General features: G+C 42.9%; 1 protein-coding gene across 2 annotated transcripts; it reads left to right on the top strand.

Annotated features, from left to right (window-relative positions):
* LOC8076652 (probable linoleate 9S-lipoxygenase 5) lies at nucleotides 7,176–17,237 on the top strand. Of its 2 annotated transcripts, none has more exons than XM_021446517.1 (6): nucleotides 7,176–7,550; nucleotides 7,650–7,942; nucleotides 8,047–8,752; nucleotides 9,071–9,246; nucleotides 9,369–9,673; nucleotides 17,178–17,237. In XM_021446517.1, coding segments are annotated over exons 1-6 (1,650 nt in total). In that variant the 5' UTR covers nucleotides 7,176–7,381; the 3' UTR covers nucleotides 17,179–17,237. The 2 variants fall into 2 exon arrangements, with proteins under 2 accessions (XP_021302192.1, XP_021302191.1); XM_021446516.1 differs by lacking the exon at nucleotides 17,178–17,237 and adding an exon at nucleotides 12,357–12,565.

The following is an 18,555-nucleotide window of genomic DNA, read 5'->3' as shown; positions in this document are numbered from 1 at the left end:
CAGCGCTTATAGTGCATATCTCAAGGATCCGCAATGCTGGGATCGGAGAACAGAGAAATTCAAAAAGAGGCATAAGCACCACCTCAAAATCCGACGCGATTTCCCCGTAAGTATATTTCAAAGGTAGTTCAATTATGCTTTTCGTATATATGTGTTCTAATGCTTTTGTATCGATCGTGCAGTGCGCCAAACAACCCTTGGGATCAAAGGCATGTGGCTTATACACCTGCGAGAACCTAAGGGAAAGCAAGGAGTACACCAACAGCTGGAAGAAGCTCAAAGAAGTAGTGAAGAATCGTGGAGAGACGATGAAGAATGAACGCCAAGCTTTTAAGCAAATCAAGGCGGACATCTGTAAGTTCATCCTAGAGAAATGCGTGCTCGAAGGCGAACCATTCTTCAACAATGAAGGTGAATTGGCAGTTCGACCAGAGTTCGAGAAGCTTAGGAGATGGAACACTATGCTACGGCCGACGGATTACACCCACGCAGTAGAATTGTGATGTGTAGCGGATTCGTGGGTTTCATATGTGTATATGTGGATGATGAGAACAACTAAGTGGATTTATATATTATGTTGTGTCTTATATATTGAACTTTCAGGCATATGTGTGTCTATATATATATCTTCTGTTTCTGAAATGAAATCTAGATTCTGGAATTTGTAAATTGTTTAAATTCATATGCAGCAATGGTTCTGCAGTGTGTTTTTTAAAAAAGCACTTAACCGTGGCGGGCAACATAAAACGACCGCTACGGGTAATAGCAGTATCCGTAGCGGGCAACATTAAACGCCCGCTGCGGTTAATCTATTAACCGTAGCGGGTAACGTAAAGGGCCCGCTGCGGTAAATGGGAATTAACCGTAGCGGGCTCTTTACGTTGCCCGCTGCGGTTAATAGATTAACCGCAGCGGTCAGCAGCGCCCGCCACGGAAGTGGCCACGATTTACCGTGGCCTTATGGCCGTGGCGGACGCGTTTGCCCGCTATGGAAAAGGGAAAATGCCCGCCACGGAGCCACAGTTATTCTTTCTGCAGTAGTGATAGTTGCCATGTAAATTAATGCAGCTTCTGTCCGTGTGGGTGGGCTCCTTTTACCTCTAAACAAGTATGATATGAATCAAATCTTAGACACTGATTACAAAGAGGATAATGCAATTAGATAGTTAAGAAAATTCACTTAATCAACTTCTTCTTCCGGTAATATATGCAAGTAGGCTTCCTAAAACCATGGATGGACTTTACAAATCCATTGCATGCATGCCATCACTATTATAGAATGCTAGGTCGTTGGCGATGTAGGCGTCTTGAGCACGGGTTTCCCCAACGCCGGAAGCTCTTAGGTCACACTTTCAGTTTCTTAGTTAGTTACAACAGCGTGTGTTCCACCGCCCAGCGGTGTCTTGTGTTCGTGTTCAACCCCTTCACTCATGGCACCTCGCCATGATGTGACGTTGGGCGTGTAAACCTTCTAACTTCTTAATGAAACACGTCATTTGCACATTCTTGAAAAAAAGTTTGAGGGGAGTTTCCATGCATGCTTAAGATTTCTATATGTTAAATAATAACGCTTGAACAGTGCACACCATTTTTTGTTGCATGAAGTTTGATTAATTTACTGTACATGTTTTTACGAGGCAAATTATGTTTCTGACGGTAATGCCATGCTTGTTATGGTTGTCATCATGTGTGATCGTCTTGTACCGTGGCCGGTTACTTATTTCCCATAGCAAGCCTGCCGGTCAGAGTTTGAACTCCCTCAGGGGCAGATTTGTTGGCCGTGGAGGCATAGTTTATTTGCGTGTTGAAAAAATCCCCTCGTCTGCCCTACGACAAAGCACAGGTCTAAGGCTAGCACAATGTCATGAGAGCTGCGGTGCCGCTTTGTATGGTGGTGTAACATCCCAGTGTTAAAAGCAACTGAAATCTTAATCATGAGCATCATCAAACATAAGCATCAAGAATCATGTCAGTTATGCATTGCAAGTTTAATGGCATGAAAATATTGTTTCTGTGATGCTCTATATGATATATAGAATGTTACCAATGCTAATGTTTAAGGTTCTTTGTGAATTTTTATATGTGAATTGACTTAAATAAGTAAAATTTTGTTAAAATAGATTTTGTGGTATAAAGTGTGTGTTTTCCTATGGAGTACAAATTTGATGATGTTTTTGAATCAAACATGTTAAACTTGAGCTTCAAGAATTGAACTTGAGTGTTGTTTCCCTCACTTAGCATTTTTGGCTGTCCTTAAAACAGCAATTAAGTTCAATTTTCGGGGATTTATTGAATGAATTTTCACAAATACAATATATTCATCTTTTGTTCTATTTATTGGTATAATATTTATACTATGTCACTATACAGTTGGGCGTTAAGTTTTATACATACTTAATCAGAAATTAATTGCTCAAAGATTGAATTCAATAATTGTTTCTTAGACTCGGTCACTTCTGCCTGTCCCTAGGGACAGTTAACAAGTTCAATATTTGGTGAATTTTCAAATCAATTTTCATGAATAAAATTTGTCCAAACTTTGTTCTGTTGCTTATATGTTTCTACTATGTCACCAAGCAAGTGGTTGTGATGTTTAATCCATGCTTAGCTGTAGTTAATTCTCCAAAGATACTTAGTTGAAACTATTTTCAAAACTCTGAAAACTGAATTCAGTTTTCAGTTTCAAGTACCTATCTACAAAATTCAAAGTCTCTCAAACCTTTGATCTTTTGGGGCAGATCCTGTAAGCAAAGTTGGAGATCTCTTTGAGTTGATCCGGTGCTTTTAATGGAGTTTCCAAAGTTTCTATTTGGAATTTGGAGAAAAAGGGGCAAGAAGAGGAACTGTCAGCATGAATAGTGCTCGTCGGGCAGCAGCTCCCCTGAATGCTTGCCATCGGGAGGGTTTTCTTTTTCGGCGAAATTTCACTGAAATTTCCTAAATTTCGCATTTTTCGGTGCGGTCCGAATTTTTTTTAATATCGGTCAAATGTTTCGGTTAAATTCATGTTTCGCTTCAAAATTACTTCAAACAACAATAAAATGACCCACCATATCTTCTAGTCTTGTCAAAGCCATAAATTTCTTCAAAATTATTTAATTTTCTCACTCACATATTCCGTGACACTAGCATATGCAGCTCGCCCACCGTTAGCCCGTTGTACTACCGCAATGATATATTGTGTTATTTCGTTAATATTATATAAATTTGTGATGAATGGTAGATTACAAAGTTTTTCTAGTAAAATGATGCCAATTTTTTTAAAAAATCAATTTGAATTATTTAAATTTCATTCAAAATTTCTGAAATTTTTTATTTATCGTCAGCTGCCGAAATAAATTTTCTACCGAAAAAGAAAACCTCGAGCCGTCGCCCTCCAACGATGTGTCCGTGCACGATGGCACGCAGATGGAGAACCCAACTTCACCTTCTTAAGTGCTCAACACCGGCTCCTATCCTCTTTCTCCCCTCTCTGCTCGTCGCCGATGAACTTGACATGCCGGTCAAATTCATCGTGCTCACTCGTTCTCCATCCAATTACTCTCGTCCATGTCTTTGCCTTGCTCTTGCACAGCACCCGAGCCTGATCACCTCGCCTCTTGCTGCCACAGTGGACCGTGTGCACATTTTCCGTCGTGGCAGCGCCGCCATGGCTGTCTCTCGCTCACCGGCGCAATTCACCCACCTAGATCCACCTCCATCTAATTAATCGTGCATATAGCTCTGCACGGTCCTTGCGCATCTGCTAAAGTCGTTGGCACCGTTCCACTCTGTCGGAGTTGGATAGGAGTCATCATCTTCTTCCTCGCCGTCTGGAGCACCGCCACGCATTCCTCCACAGTGGCTATGTCACTTGAGCCACTTGAGCTGCTCTCTCTTCCTCCTATCTTTTGATTTGGGTTCACCTTGATGTCCTAATCGCAATCGGCTCCTTGTTTTAATCAGATGCATGCATGTCGGAGCAGCCGAGACACCACTGTGCCCACCGGTTCACACCGCCATGCCGTCGGAGTTTGTCGTCGGGGTTATTGTTGCAGTGCGCTAGAGGGTCAAGGGGTGGTGCCAGTGTGTGCACATGGGCAAGGCGAGTCTGCTGGCGTTGACCTCGTCGCCGACAACCTCACCGGCGGTGAGTACCCGCTGGCCGAAGCCAACACCGCTGCAGTCAACACAGGGTACTGTTGGAGTGACCCGGTCACATGTGTCAGTGGGAGTGAGTGGCTGGGGCTAGGTGTAAAAGGTTTTTAGTGTTTTATTCTTTTTAGAAAATGCTCAAATGTGTTGATGTTTGTAAATTCCAAACTAATTAATTATGGCTCCTAAAATTATGAAACTTTTTGTGAATGCTTTGTAAATTCGAGCACTTTTGTTATGTTCTAAAAATCCCTCTTTTAGTTAATAAATAAACCTTGCATGATTTTTATAAATAAAAATATCAATCCCATGGTCATGAAAATTTATGTGAATGCTTTACATATTAATACCTGGCTTCACAAAAGCTTCGGTAATGTTTTGACATGTATAGCTTGGTTAAACAATTTAGGTGTGTCTAATATGCCTTTTATTAATTAAATAAATACCAAAATGATTTATATAAATGCTTGTATGACTTTGGTGTATTTGAACATTGTTTGTAGACCTTGGAACACTAAGCCTTCTTTTGTTGTTCCTTGGCAAACTTAGTGTTGTTCATATTATGGTTATGTTTAATTTGCTAAGTAATAAATAAAATAGTTTGTTCAAATTCTTGATTAGAGGATGTATATGATTATGCCATGTAATGATCCTTGCTTATCTTATTTGTAATCTTGGGTGATGTTAAGTCTTTTGCCATGCTTAACTAGTGTTATATCATAAGTGTGGCTATCTTAATATTCACATAAATCAACTTGTTTATATAATAAAGTAATATGCCTTAGAAAGTAGTTTCTTATTATGATCATGAGTTAAAATGTATGTTAATCTTGTTAATCCATGATTAAATGTAGTTCTTTAATGATGAACAACTATCCAACTTGTGGTTAATATAATTAAAATGCTTTGTGAAGCATAACCCTAGTTGTACCGTGAAGGAAAGTTGTACTCAACCTAAGTTTGTTAAGTTTTGTTATGCACTTATATGACCTTCATCATGCATCATGGCATGCATTCTATCATGTTAAGCCAAGCATCATTTTTTATGTGTAGTGCATACGAGAGTAACAAGACTCGTGTTGATCAAGTCTTGGAGTAGGTCCATCCACTAGAGGTGTTGGTATCTACTGGATCCCTCCGCGGAAAGTTAACCTTCTCTGCAACACAAGCAAGCCTCAATGCATATCACAATTCTATAGCTTTTATAAATCTTTACTACGCTTTAAGTCTTGCGAGATGTGCAATAGTTAATTAGGAGTTGGATGATAAGCGTTGTTGCATGATTACCTTAATGATTTATAGGTATCCATCCTTAGTTTTACCCTGCTAGTATGGATAGGTCGATATCTCTAAATGCTTAGAGTTCGGTAGAAGTCGAATGATGAGTGGAAGTGCGAGTGAGTGGATGAGTGTTCTGGATAGCTGGGTTGACTTGTGGGGCCAAGAAAGCTTCACAACCCTATTCGTCATAGTTCTAAAGCAGATCATCACAAATGAGTTGCGTGAGCGATTTGTGACGAAAACCTGTGCTCTTCTATGACGGTTTTTGTGACGATACCTGATTTCTTCATAGAAGTGGAGGGTTGCAGCTTATCTATGACGAAACCTAAATTTTTATTATAGAAAGCGATCTTATTATATGACAATTTCGTATCTGCCATTAACAAAATCGTCATAGAAAAGTAGATTCACCGCCTTTGCCGAATGCCGAATGCCACGACCCATATTGCATTCAGCAAAGGCTTCGCTCGACAAAAAAGTTGTCGGCAAAGCCGTCTTTGCCGAGTGTTATTTGTCGAGCATTGCCGAGTGCCGGTTTTACACTTGGCAAAATAAACGGTCAACATATTTTGAATCGAAAAAGCCAAAAAAAGGAATTTTTTAATTTGGGAAGACCTCCCTCTTGCATACCTCCTCCTCTAACCATTGCACCACATTATGACACCACATTATCACTTGTGTCTATATTCCGTTTTTTTCACCACATATTATACCAAAGCAAGTGTAAATTGATTGTTTGAGGCTCTCAACAAATTCAAATCAAAAAGTTATTAACTACAAAGTTTTATAACTTTTTGACATCTACAATTTTTATTTAAGAAGTTTCTCCATTCAAGGTCTTTTTACAAAATTTAAATTTCAAATTTGAGAAATTAAAACATAGTTTTGTATGGCAAGATAATTTCAAATGAAACAATTGTCACTACAAAGTTTTATAACTTTTTGAGATCTATAATTCTCATTTAGGTTGTTTTTCCATCTGAGGTCGTTTGAAAATTTTGAATTTTAAAATTTTAAAATTCAAACATAGTTTTGCATGACAAGATAAACTGAAATGAAAAAAATCAACCAAAAAGTTTCATAACTTTTCGAGATGTATATTTTTTGTTTAGTTTGACCCTGCATCCAAGATTATTTGAAAAAATCAAATTTAAAAATTTTGAAACTCAAACATTGTTTTGTATGATAAGATGAACTCAAATGAAAACGTTGTCAACTACAAAGTTTCATAACATTTTGAGATCTATAAAGTTTATTTTGGTTGTTTGGTTATTTATTTATCCATCATGGTGGTTCTAACATTGATCATAAATCTTATATATCTCTCTTGTAGTTTCGTGAAACTTATGTGAACAATGTTACTATCGCTTTGTCGAATAAAGAAATGATCAAAATAAAAGTTATAGATCTTAAGGAGTTATACAACTTTGTAGTAGAAAACCTTTTCATTTAAATTAGTTTACTGCTTCAAAATATGCTTTGAATAAATTGTTTGCCGAGTGTGAAAAACACTTGGCAAAGAAGCTCTTTACCGAGTGCAAAAAAACACTCGGTAAAACACCTGGCACTCGGCAAAGAGCCGGAATCCGATAGTGATATGCTTCCCTCTCATGAAAGAAAAGTAAAGTAGGAGATGGCATCAGATCAGATGCACAAAAGAAGGGAGTGAGGCCAAAGCTATTAGGCTGGCACACATTCTCCTATATATCCTGTTTCCTTTAGCTTTTCTTGCTCCTGCAGCTCTATCCAGAATAGAGATGGATGATGGTAGCACGCCGATGGACTCCAAGAATATAGTCCCCATGCATGCTTGCATATGTAAGCGCTTGCATTGGGTTAGCTTCTTGTTTGCAACAGGGATCAGGAGAGCTAGCTAGCACTTAGCAGCTTGGACCTGCAGGGTCAGGTGTTAGACCTAGCTAGCTAGTCCTACGTTGCTGGTGCTCCAACGATCCATCGGCCAATAATGCAAATAGCCTCCTGTTCTAACCTGTGTGACCAGAGCCCGCCGGCTCTTGCGCGGGAGGACTTCATCGCCATCAATGGCACGGTGGTCGTGTCTTGCCACTTTGGCCTGTCGTTGCCGGGCAAGACCACCATGCTCCGCCTCTTCAGCAGCACGCGGCTGGATCACAGTGCACCCACTCGATCTTGCTTGCTTGTCGTCTTGAATTAATTTCGATTGATTAAACTCTGCGTGCATACAATATATATAATTTCGATTGCGATTGCAGACACGGGGATGGGGTACCTGAGCGCGGAGGCGCCGCTTAGGGGCGGCAAGAAGACGAGGCACGGCGCCGGGAAGACGAACACCATGACGTACCAGGTGACCTTCTTCGTGGACGCCGATTTCGGCACGCCGGGTGCCGTCGTCGTCAAGAACGGGCTCCGGAACGACCAGATCTTCCTCCGGTACGTGCAGCTCGACCTGCCCGAGGACGGTCGGAGCATCCACTTCGAGTGCAACTCCTGGGTCTACCCCTACAAGAAAACCAACGCCGATCGCGTCTTCTTCATGAACACGGTCAGCAGCGCTACCAAATTAATCATGCATCATCTACCCTAATTAATCGATCGACTTTCTTCATGACATGGGCATGGCAATGGCAATGGCAAACGATCGAACAGAGCTACCTGCCTGACAAGACGCCCGATGCCCTTCGTCTGCTGCGCGACATGGAGCTGCGGAGCCTCCGTGGCAACGGCCGCGGCGAGCGCAGGGACTGGGAGCGCGTCTACGACTACGACTACTACAACGACCTGGGCGACCCCGACAAGAAGGACAAGGACCACGCCAGGCCGGTGCTCGGCGGCACCGCCGTGCACCCTTACCCGCGCCGCTGCCGCACCGGCCGCCCTCTCTTCAAGACAGGCATCAATCAAACACCACCGCGTACCACAGATTTGATTTTGATTTTGATTTTGATTTCTTCAGCTAAATTTGATAATGGATTTGATTTGATTGACGAAGACGGCGTGACGGAGACGCGGAGCAAGCGGATGATCAACCTCGACTTCTACGTCCCGCCGGACGAGCGGTTCAGCCCCACCAAGCTTGCAGAGGTGCTGACGCTGGCGGTGCAGGCCGTGACGCACTTCGTCGTCCCGGAGTCCAAGGCGCTGCTCCGGGCCAACTTGGTCAACAGCTTCAGGTCGTTCCAGCAGCTCAGGGGCGACCTGTACAGCAGGAGATCACCCCGGCAGCCGGTGGCCGTGGATGCGCAGGTGATGGACAGGCTCAAGGCGTCGCTGCCGTCGCGCAAGACCTACATGCAGGTGTCCAAGATGGTCAAGGAGACGCCCGTCATGTTCCCCATCCCACAAGTCATCGAGGGTAAAGAGCTCTGCAGCTCTCTGCTCTGACATGCACAGAAAAATTCCTTGGATTAAGACCTCGTTTAATTCGCGAAATTTTTCACTTTCATTTTGTATTAGATAATTATTGTCCAACTAATCAACCATATGGACTAACTTAGCTTAAAAGATTCATCTCGCAAATTATAGATAAACTGTGTAATTAGTTATTTTTTATTTATATTTAATGCTCCACATGCATATATATGTCCAAAAATTCGATGTGATCTTGAAAACTTTTGAGAACTAAACAAGGCCTAACTAGCTTGTTTCATTTGATGGCTGGTGGTGAGTGCAGGTGAGGCAGAGGCATGGCGTAGCGACGAGGAATTCGCGAGGGAGATGCTCGCGGGGCTCAACCCAGTGGTGATCAAGAGATTAGAGGTGTTCCCGCCGGTGAGCAGAGGAGGCAAGCAGAGCTCCATTACCGCTGCGCATATCGAGAAGCAACTTGAAGGACGAACAGTCGCAAAGGTACGAACTTGCAGTGCACAAGTAGTTCAGTTCTACGTGCCTCCTCGGTGAATTCTACCATTATTAGGATCATCAGAAGTTCACAACTGATCAGGTTGTATATATATCTAATATATATGCAGGCATTAGATGAGAAGAGGCTGTATATTCTTGACCACCATGACTACCTGATGCCGTACCTCGAGCGCATCAACAGGCAACAAGGGGTGTGCGTCTACGCCTCACGCACGCTGCTCTTCCTCAAGGACGACGGCACCCTCAAGCCTCTTGCCATAGAGCTCAGCCTGCCCAGCCCCAGTGACGACGGCGAGATCAGTAGGGTCTTCCTCCCTGCCAGCCAAGGGACCACCGATGGGCAACTGTGGTTGCTTGCCAAAGCTCATGTCTCCGTCAATGACTCAGGCTACCATCAGCTCATCAGCCACTGGTGAGTCAGTAAGCATGCATTATGTATCCATGCATGATTCGTTCTTGATGCATGCATGCATCAATTGATATAATTAATATATGACGAGAGTGAAAATCCCCAGCGTTGCTCTCCGTACAAGGCGACATGGGTGGCGACTCTCCCACCTCAGTCACCACCATCGCCGGTGTCCTCCCCTGGCTGCCGCCGTTGCTCTTCAGCTAGCAACGGCGGCGGCCAGCTGTGGCGTCCGTTTTAGCACCCCGCAGCACCTTCCCCTTCCCTCTTCCTCTCCCTCTCTCTCTCCTCCTCTTGCTCCGAGAGGATGGCCGGTGTTCATTGCCGGCGGCACAACCCGAGTCAGATCCGGGCCTCCTTCGATCGGATCTGGCACGCCCTGCCTCGGATCTGGTGCAGTGGCCAGTGTGCGGTGAACGGCCTAGGTGTGCCCCAGCTGCTGTCATGGCCGGCTTGGGGAGCAGCTAACGAGGGCTGGATCGGCGCCCACCTTCGCGGATCCACCTACTACTACCAGCAGGCTGGCGCACAACTCGGGACGTCAAGTGGCAGTGCGGTCCTTGAGCAGCCATGGTAAATGGAGGATTAAAGGAGGCGGTTTTTTTGCCCGCCTTCGTTAATGGATTAAAAAAAAAAGCCCACACGGGTCTAGATCTGGGCCGCACGGATCTAGACCTCGTGCTGCCACTGTCGGTCCGTCGCCCCAGCTCCAGCTGCCTTTCCAGTGCCATTGGGGAAGAGGAAGGAGCCTAGAGCACGCACAGCCAGTAGATCAGGCCGTCAGTCGCCCGATCCAACCGCTTGCCGCTAGATCCAGTGACCCACCGCCACATGTCCCCTCTTTGGCCGCCATGGTGGAGAAGAGAGGAGTGCGCACCGGATCTGGCCTCCCCGGTTGTGCCGCGATCAGATCTGGCCGCACGCCATGGTGGTGGTGGAGACATGTCGTGGGAGGGAGCTCGCCACCGGGCATCCTCGGGAGGAGAGGGAGAGGGAGGACTCGAAAGGAGAGGAAGGGTCAGGGAGGGGCAGCGCTGGGGCTTGGTCCTCATGAGGAGAGGGAGAGGGAGGTCTCGGAGTGAGAGGAAGGGAGGGCGGTGTTGGGCTCACGAGGAGAGGGAGAGGGAGGTCTCGAAGGGAGAGAAAGGGAGGGGCGGCGTTGGGGCTCGGTGTGTCGAAGGAGAGGGAAGGGAACGGTGTTGCTCGGTGTCTGATAAAGATAGTAGAGTGAACCCTAATTCTCTTATATTTATATTATAAGATGTGTATTGCACTTGTTTGGGCCTGTTGGGCCTTGGCCTTTTTGGACGCGGGCATTATAGTGTGCCTGCCTCCAGAAATTATTTTCTATAGGCGGACATCTTTAGCCAACCGCCACAGAAAATAGATGATTTTTGGAGGCGGTTAACTTAATATGCCCGCCTCGGTTAATCAATTTTGCAAGACGGTTATTTGTAACCGCCTCGGTTAATAAAAAAGACCGCCTCGGTTAATCCTAGGCATTAACCGAGGCGGTTTGAATTGTTGCTCGCCTCCAAGGCCTATTCCAAAACACCTCGCAAAAGATTTTTTTGTAGTAGTGTGGGCGGCTCACCATGCGCTGATGGCCGGGGTCGACGACATCCGGTGGCCTTCTTGTGGTGTTGGTGTCGAGGTTGCTGCTGTTTTGGTGCTCGTGCTGGTGGTGTTAGTCGGTGTCGCCACTGCGGGTGGCCTACTCCGGAGGTCGTGTAACAGCTGGGTGAAAACCTAGCCCGGTTTGCTTGGGCCGGCGGCGGTGGCGTAGCCTGCACCATCTTCCTTGCTAGAGGCATCGTCAAAGCTACAATCTGTTGGGGTAGGCTGAGGTCGAGAGACCTACCGTGTGCTTCCACCAGTTTTGTTGGCATCTGCGGATGTCCAGGTCCTTCTAAAGGCTTCACTGGAGCACTAGTACAGCGCATCTCCTGCCACTATCGTTGGAGTCGCTCCTTGTCTGTGCCTGTGTGCCTTTTGCTCGTCACCACAGTCGTTCCTCTTGCAGAGTTGTTGCAACCTATGTTGTGCCCGCATGTGCTTTAGATCTTTCTTTGCTTTGGACTTCCTTGTTCGGATGTCTAGTGTTACCATAGTCGACATTTGGGCTCCGCCGTGCGCGTGATGCCCCCTTCGCGCGGATGCTTTGCCGCGTTAGCTCTGGTGGATGCTTTGCCGCCGTTGTCGCTTGGGTTCCGCCGTACGCATGATGCCCCCTGGCCGCGGATGCTTTGCCGCGTTGGCCCTATCGAATACATTGCTGTAGTTGTCACTTGGGTTCCGCCGTGCGCATGATGTCCCCTGCCCGTGGATACTTTGTCGCGTTGGCCTTGGTGGATGCTTTGCCGCCTTTTATCTCTTCTTGGTGGATACTTTGCCACCACGACTTCATCTCCTCTACTAGCAGTCTTTTGCGTTGTATTTTTCTTTGTAGGTCGAGTTGGTTAGGTTGTGGCGTAGGGCCCTCTCCCTTTCGTGTTTTTTTTTTGTGTTTGTTGTTCTAAACCATTATCTTTGTGGTCCGTGTGCTGCGCTCTAGGTTCTCCCATCGCGCCGTGTAAGACATTTTTCGGCAGTCTGACTTCTTAATGAAATACATGCCAAGTCATCCTGAAAAAAAATAAAATTAATATATGACCTGATGCATGCATATCCATGGAGCTCCACACAGGCTGTTGACGCACGCGACGGTGGAGCCGTTCATCATCGCCACCAAGAGGCATTTGAGCGCCATGCACCCGATCCATATGACAGATTGACAGTTGACCAGCTCGCTTTGAGAGTCGCACTATTTTATCTTACTATAACTAATTAGAGATCTCAACGTATAGACACCATGTTAACTCTCATCAGACGTGTTAGGAAAAAGATTCTCACAATAATCAGAAACATCTAACCTTTAATTTCGTAGACTCTAATCATCATAATCATCATCTCTCATAATAACCGTCGGATCTATTATAATTTATTTAAAAAATGATTACCCACCTCTGCCATTCAAATTAACCCCTAATTTTGCATATAAATTACCCACTTCTACCATTATGAAAGATAATTCAAAATAACCCCCTAAGTTTGTATATAAATTACCCACACTTATCATTATAAAAAATAATTCAAAATAACCCCTAAATCTTTTATCTAAATTATCCATTTTATTATTATGAAACATAATTCACAATAATCTCCTCACATTGCATCTAAATTACCCACCTCCCTTAAATCTATATATAAATACTAATATATGATATTACAAAAAAAGCAATATTCATAAAGTATGAGACATATATTTCTAAATTATAAACATCTAGAACTATGAATTAAATAATCACAATGCTATGTTTGACCATGTATATATGAGACATATATATTTCTAAATTACAAAATTCTACAACTATAAAATTAAATAACGATAATGCTATGTTTGACCATGTATACTAAGTAAACATATATAAATTAGGATAAATATTATTTTAATAGCTTATAAGCATGAAAAATGTTTAACTAACAAACCACATAACAATAAAATAACACTGCAATTTCCTTTTAATTATATTAATACTCCATAATAAGGAATTTCATAAGTTGCTTTTAATAATTTTATACATTTCAACATAAACATTATGTTATCAATATTGATAATTTAAATTTTTGCACTCTATGATATATAAAATAATACTACACACATATAATTTTGTGATATAACAAATTCAACAAGTTCAGAGCAATTTGAGTTTCAACAAAATTAACATGCAGAAAATAATATTACTAGCTAGGATCTAATCTCTTTTAGTGAAAAAGTTTAAAAAACACTAGAGTTTCTAATTAACATGTGGAAAAAATTATATAACTTGGTTGAAAGTCGATAGCTAAACAAATTATATAACTTGGTTGAAAGTCGAAAGCTAAACTATACGATTCATGAAGTCAATAAAAGGGATGCAATAATAGTTTATATATCTTGTGATTAGGTTTAAAGTTTAAACCAAATGCATGTCATGCTACAAAAAAAGATAATTACTAGAAATGCTTACAAAAGGTCCTTAATGGAGCCTCCACATACTCACGAGACAATAGAAAAAATAAAAGATAGATCATAGAATTTTCCACAAAAATCTAAAATATTTGGCCATCAATTTGGTAACCTAATCACAATTGATAATAATAGTTATTAGACCTATTCTATTTTATAAATAGTTACCTACCTCTGCTATTACATAAAACAATATAAGATAACTCATGACTATATTTAAACTACTCATATATGCCACTAATAAACATGATCTAAAGTAGACCTAAATTTGCATCTAATTACCCATGTTCTCCTATTACAATAAATGATTTATGTAACCCAATTTTAACCTCATTACTAAGAAAATTAAATATCCTCTCAACTACATCTAAAAGATAATCAATATATTCTATTAAAAATTATTTAAATAACCATAGAGCATGTACTTCCTCCATACCCCATAAAGAAAGTCGTTTAGAACAGTGACACGGTATCTAGCCTAACTTTGACTCCTTGTTTTTTAAAAATATTTATCGAAAAGTGGTATATGTATATTTTTTACGAAAGTATTTTTAAGACAAATCTATTCATATAGTTTTCACATTTTTAAACTTAACAACTTAAAAGTTATTCATAATTTATATTCCCAATGCTTAACCCAAACCTTATCCAAAATGACTTTCTATATGGGTATGGAGTGAATGGATGTTTGTACATTATCATCTAAATTATTTAAATTTAAACATGTTAGTGTGCATATTTATAGTTTATACAAAGCGTGAGATAAATTTTTTAAGCCTAATTACTCTATAGTTAGACAATGTTTGTCAAATAAAAATGAAGTGCTATAATGTCAAATCCAAAAAAAATTTGGATCTAAACAAGGCCTTACTTGTGCTGCCGTAAGGGACAGCTGTGCTCACACTATTGGGAGGTCCATCAAGTTGGTCTAATTAAACATGTCTGTGCTGGGTGTTGGGCTGTCGCTACTCGCTAGCTGTTGGTTTGTCCCCACTTATTTACGGTTTTGAGTTTTGGTTGTCTGTAGTTATACTAGTATTTGATGACCGCATGACGATAACAGCAACAATTGTCGTCTAGCACGGCCGGCCTGGCCTTGCATTTATCTTGTTCTTAGTCCTCGCGTGTGCCGCTCCGTTAGTACTGATTTTAATCCTAAAAGTCTGGGTTTGCAACCATATAAAAGGGACAACTCCATCACCAATAGTTTCAAACAATTTACTTCTAAGGTCTGGTTTAGTTACCAAACTTTTCCAAATTTTCATGATTTTCTGTCACATCAAATCTTTGGATGTAAACATGAAGTATTAAATATAGATGAAAACAAAATCTAATCGCATATTTTGCCTGTAATTTACGAGACAAATATTTTGACCTTAGTTAGTCCATGATGGAATAAAATTTGTCAATTACAAACAAAAATACTATAGTGCCAAAATCAAAATTTTTTATGAACTGAACAAGGCCTAAATAAAAAAAATAAAAAACAGACCCTCTTAAAGATTTTGGTCGCCATCCACGCCATACTGCCATCACGATTGTTGTCACCGCAACTGGCCATCACGGCACCTACCTAACACACCATAACCTCCAAAATGGAATCTCGCTCTACCTCGTAGTATTATCAAATATGAAAATGGTGGCTCTAGATTCAATTACAATAAAACTCTAGACGGCAACAGTGATGGCACTTAGGTATAGTTGGCCAAACGGGCCGCCCGGCACGGCACTAGCACTAGCACTAGCACGACTAGGCACGGCACGGCCAGGCACGGCACTACGCGGCACGACATACTTAACTGTGCTGTGCCACTTAGTGCCACCGTGTGTAACACCCAAAAATCTGTTTTTATAAATAATAGGATTTAATTGGATTTATTTAAGCCTTTTGTGAGCATTTAATCTAGTAAATAAATAATCTTTGTTGGAATTAAAATTTATCATAAGGTTAGGAACTTGTTTGTGCATTCATGCTGGAATTAATTTATTTATTGACTTGTTTGTTTGTTTGTTCCCTGAGTATTTTGTTCATCTCCAAAAAGAATTTAATATCTCTTTTCAAAAAAAGGCTTTAGAAAATAAAGAAGAAAAAGGAAAAGGAAAAGAGCTTACGTGCTCTCGGCCTGGGCCAGTGGCTTCGGCCTAGTTTCCCTCCCCCGCGGCCCAGCACCCCTCTCCCCCTTGCGCTCGGCCCGTCGAGCGGCCCAGTTTGCCCTTGGCAGGCGCGCCCCTCCTCCCCTTTCTCTCTTTGGCTGACAACCGGGCCCCGCCCCTCTCTCGCTGACGCCAGGGACCCGCTGTGCAGCGCCCTCTTCATCCTTCCGCAGTGAACAAGCAGGATTCCATCGGGGGAGAGCCAAATCCGTCTCTCCCGCGATTTCCTTGCCAAATCGGTTAACCGAGCCCCTTTTTAGCCCTTGGCGAACCCCCTAGGACCCTCCCTCCATCTATACGCTTTTGTGGCCGACCCCGCTGCTCCTCGACGCCGTTTGGATCTCGACCGAGGAGCATCACCGCCGCCGCCAGGGAACTTTGCGTCGGCTGCATTGTCGAAGGAGGCAAGGTTGTGCCGAGCTTCGGTTGGAGGTGACGTTGATGTCGAGACCTTCCTTGTACTCTCTAACGTGCTTCGCTGCTCGCTCATCCACGCCAAAAAATGCAGGAGGTTCCTTTCTCGTCACCCTCGCGGCAGGTCCCCCCTAAGCCATCCCCAACTCGCGATAAGTGGCTAGGTGAGCCCGCATCGATCTCCTCTTCGTTTCCCTGGTCTCGGTTTTGAGTTTGACGCTTCGTAGCGCGACTTCTCGAGCTCCGGCGAGGCCCTGCCATGGCGCCACCGTGCCGGAACAGTGCTCCGGTGACCGGCCGGCCAGCGCCCCCTCAAGTTGGAACCTGAGCCGTCCGTTCGCACATTAATGGCTCAGATTAGAAGATACACCTTCGGGGTAGTTTTTGCTAAAGAGCCCCTGCGCTTCTTTATTTTTGAACCCGTGGCCCAAGACGTATCCTTTGGTTTGCGTGTTTCAACTCCGAAAGCGTATTCCTGTCAGATTGAGTAAAATACGTTTTCAGATATTTACAGATTTGCCACTGAATTTGTTTTGCTCATAAAATACTCATTTTAACTCCGTTTTTGTCCATTCAAATTTTGTTAGATTCGTATTTACGAGCTCTACATGTTAGTAGTACTATTTCACTTTTTTGAAACTTTTTAATTTCGCAGTAGCATTTAATTATTTATTCTTCTATAGGAAATCTTAGAAAATTCGTAACTTCTACGTTTTAATTTAAATTTTCGTGAACTTTACGTTTGTGTGATCGTAGCGCTACGTAGAATATTTTGATAAACTTTTATCTCTGTTTTATCACTGTTGGTGTAATGTTCTAATTATAGCTTGTTTACTTTGTGTATGATTGTCTCCATTGGATTGCGTGTTGTTGATCCATGTTTGGGAATAGACGGTGAGCCGTATGTTGGTGAGCAAGACCAAGCTTTTGACGACCAGCAGCAGGCAGGAGAGCTTGGATCAAGGCAAGTATAACTTGGGACTATCCTTGTTACCTACACACTTTTAATACATATATTATATGCATGTGTCCACTTGACGACCTTAGCAAAATCATAGATGCTTGTTAGCTGAATTCCTTGTTACCTATTTGGATATGCATTTGGGTAGTTCTTGCTAGTGCTTGATCATTAATCTATGATCTTGTAACATGAATATTTGGATATACAATAAATAATAAAATAAGCTTTCTAACAACTTGAACATAAAGGGTGGAAAGAACTCTAGCTTTTGCGGGATTGATCTTGACCCTCCATAAGGACTTATCCCTTGGCAAAAGCTGGGACAAATCGTACAACCATAAGGGCTATATGGCTCTGGCTTTAGCTCGGTATGAAGACCTTATCTAGCTTGTTAGAGGTTACCCGAAAGGGCGTTAGAGGGGCTTGCCGTTTTGGATATAGTGTGGTCTCTGTCCTTATGTGTATACATTGTGAGTCATTGTGCCATTTGAAGGGGGGCTCTATATCTGCGCGCCTGAGAAACCTTGCGGCCCTAACTTGTTAGATGAACTTTTGAAAGGCTTCATAGTGATCCCTGTCAACCTCCCTAGGAAGGGGGTTAAGAGACTCGCGACCTCAGACGAAAGGTAAATCATGACTCATGGGTAAAGATGTATAACCTCTGCAGAGTGTTAAATCTGGTATACTAGTCGTGCTGAAAGCCCAAGTTTGGTTTTGGTAATTAATGACACCAAGTTGCTAATGCCTTGTGTTTAAGTGATTTGACTTAGGCATAGCAACACATGTGATGAAGGTGCATGGTGGCATGGAAAGGTGGCCACATGATCACCAAGGGATGAAGCTTGATGTGGAGATCATGATGATAGACGAGGAGCAAAGTTATCAAGGCAAAGGTATAAACATAGGATTTTACTTTTGCCGGTCTAAGATGAGTAGAGAAGTGATTGACCGGGTTTAGGATAGATAGCCGACTATCAAGAGTCACGGTCATCTCACGAATCAAGTGCTACTAGGTCCATGACTTGAGCATATGCATTAGGATCTAGTAAAGTGCTAACTTAACTCCTTTGGTGAAAATGTTTGTGAAAAGCTAACACACTTGCACTTTGGTGGTGGACACTTGTTGGTGTTAGCACACTTGCACTTCGGTGCTTTTGAGAAAAATAAGTGTATATTTTTTCTATTGCGCCGGTGGGAAATTTTGGAGAAGTCGCGGGAGTGTTTTCTCAGTGAGAAACACTCACCGGACGCTGAGTGCGGAGGCACCGGACGCTGGCCTCAGAGTCCGGTGTGCTTGACCTTGCTAGG

Source organism: Sorghum bicolor, chromosome 8, assembly GCF_000003195.3.
Source record: "Sorghum bicolor cultivar BTx623 chromosome 8, Sorghum_bicolor_NCBIv3, whole genome shotgun sequence".
NCBI lineage: Eukaryota > Viridiplantae > Streptophyta > Magnoliopsida > Poales > Poaceae > Sorghum > Sorghum bicolor.
The sequence above is the reverse complement of the archived record's forward strand: the minus strand, read 5'-3'. Positions and strand labels throughout refer to the sequence as shown.

What these genes read in the sequence shown, in the direction of transcription:
- LOC8076652 (XM_021446516.1), top strand. Translation starts at nt 7,382, where the DNA reads ATGCAAATAGCCTCCTGTTCTAACCTGTGTGACCAGAGCCCGCCGGCT. An exon ending in GCGTCTTCTTCATGAACACG is followed by an intron (nt 7,943 to 8,046) that starts GTCAGCAGCGCT and finishes ACGATCGAACAG; the next exon opens with AGCTACCTGCCTGACAAGAC. An exon ending in CATCCCACAAGTCATCGAGG is followed by an intron (nt 8,753 to 9,070) that starts GTAAAGAGCTCT and finishes TGGTGAGTGCAG; the next exon opens with GTGAGGCAGAGGCATGGCGT.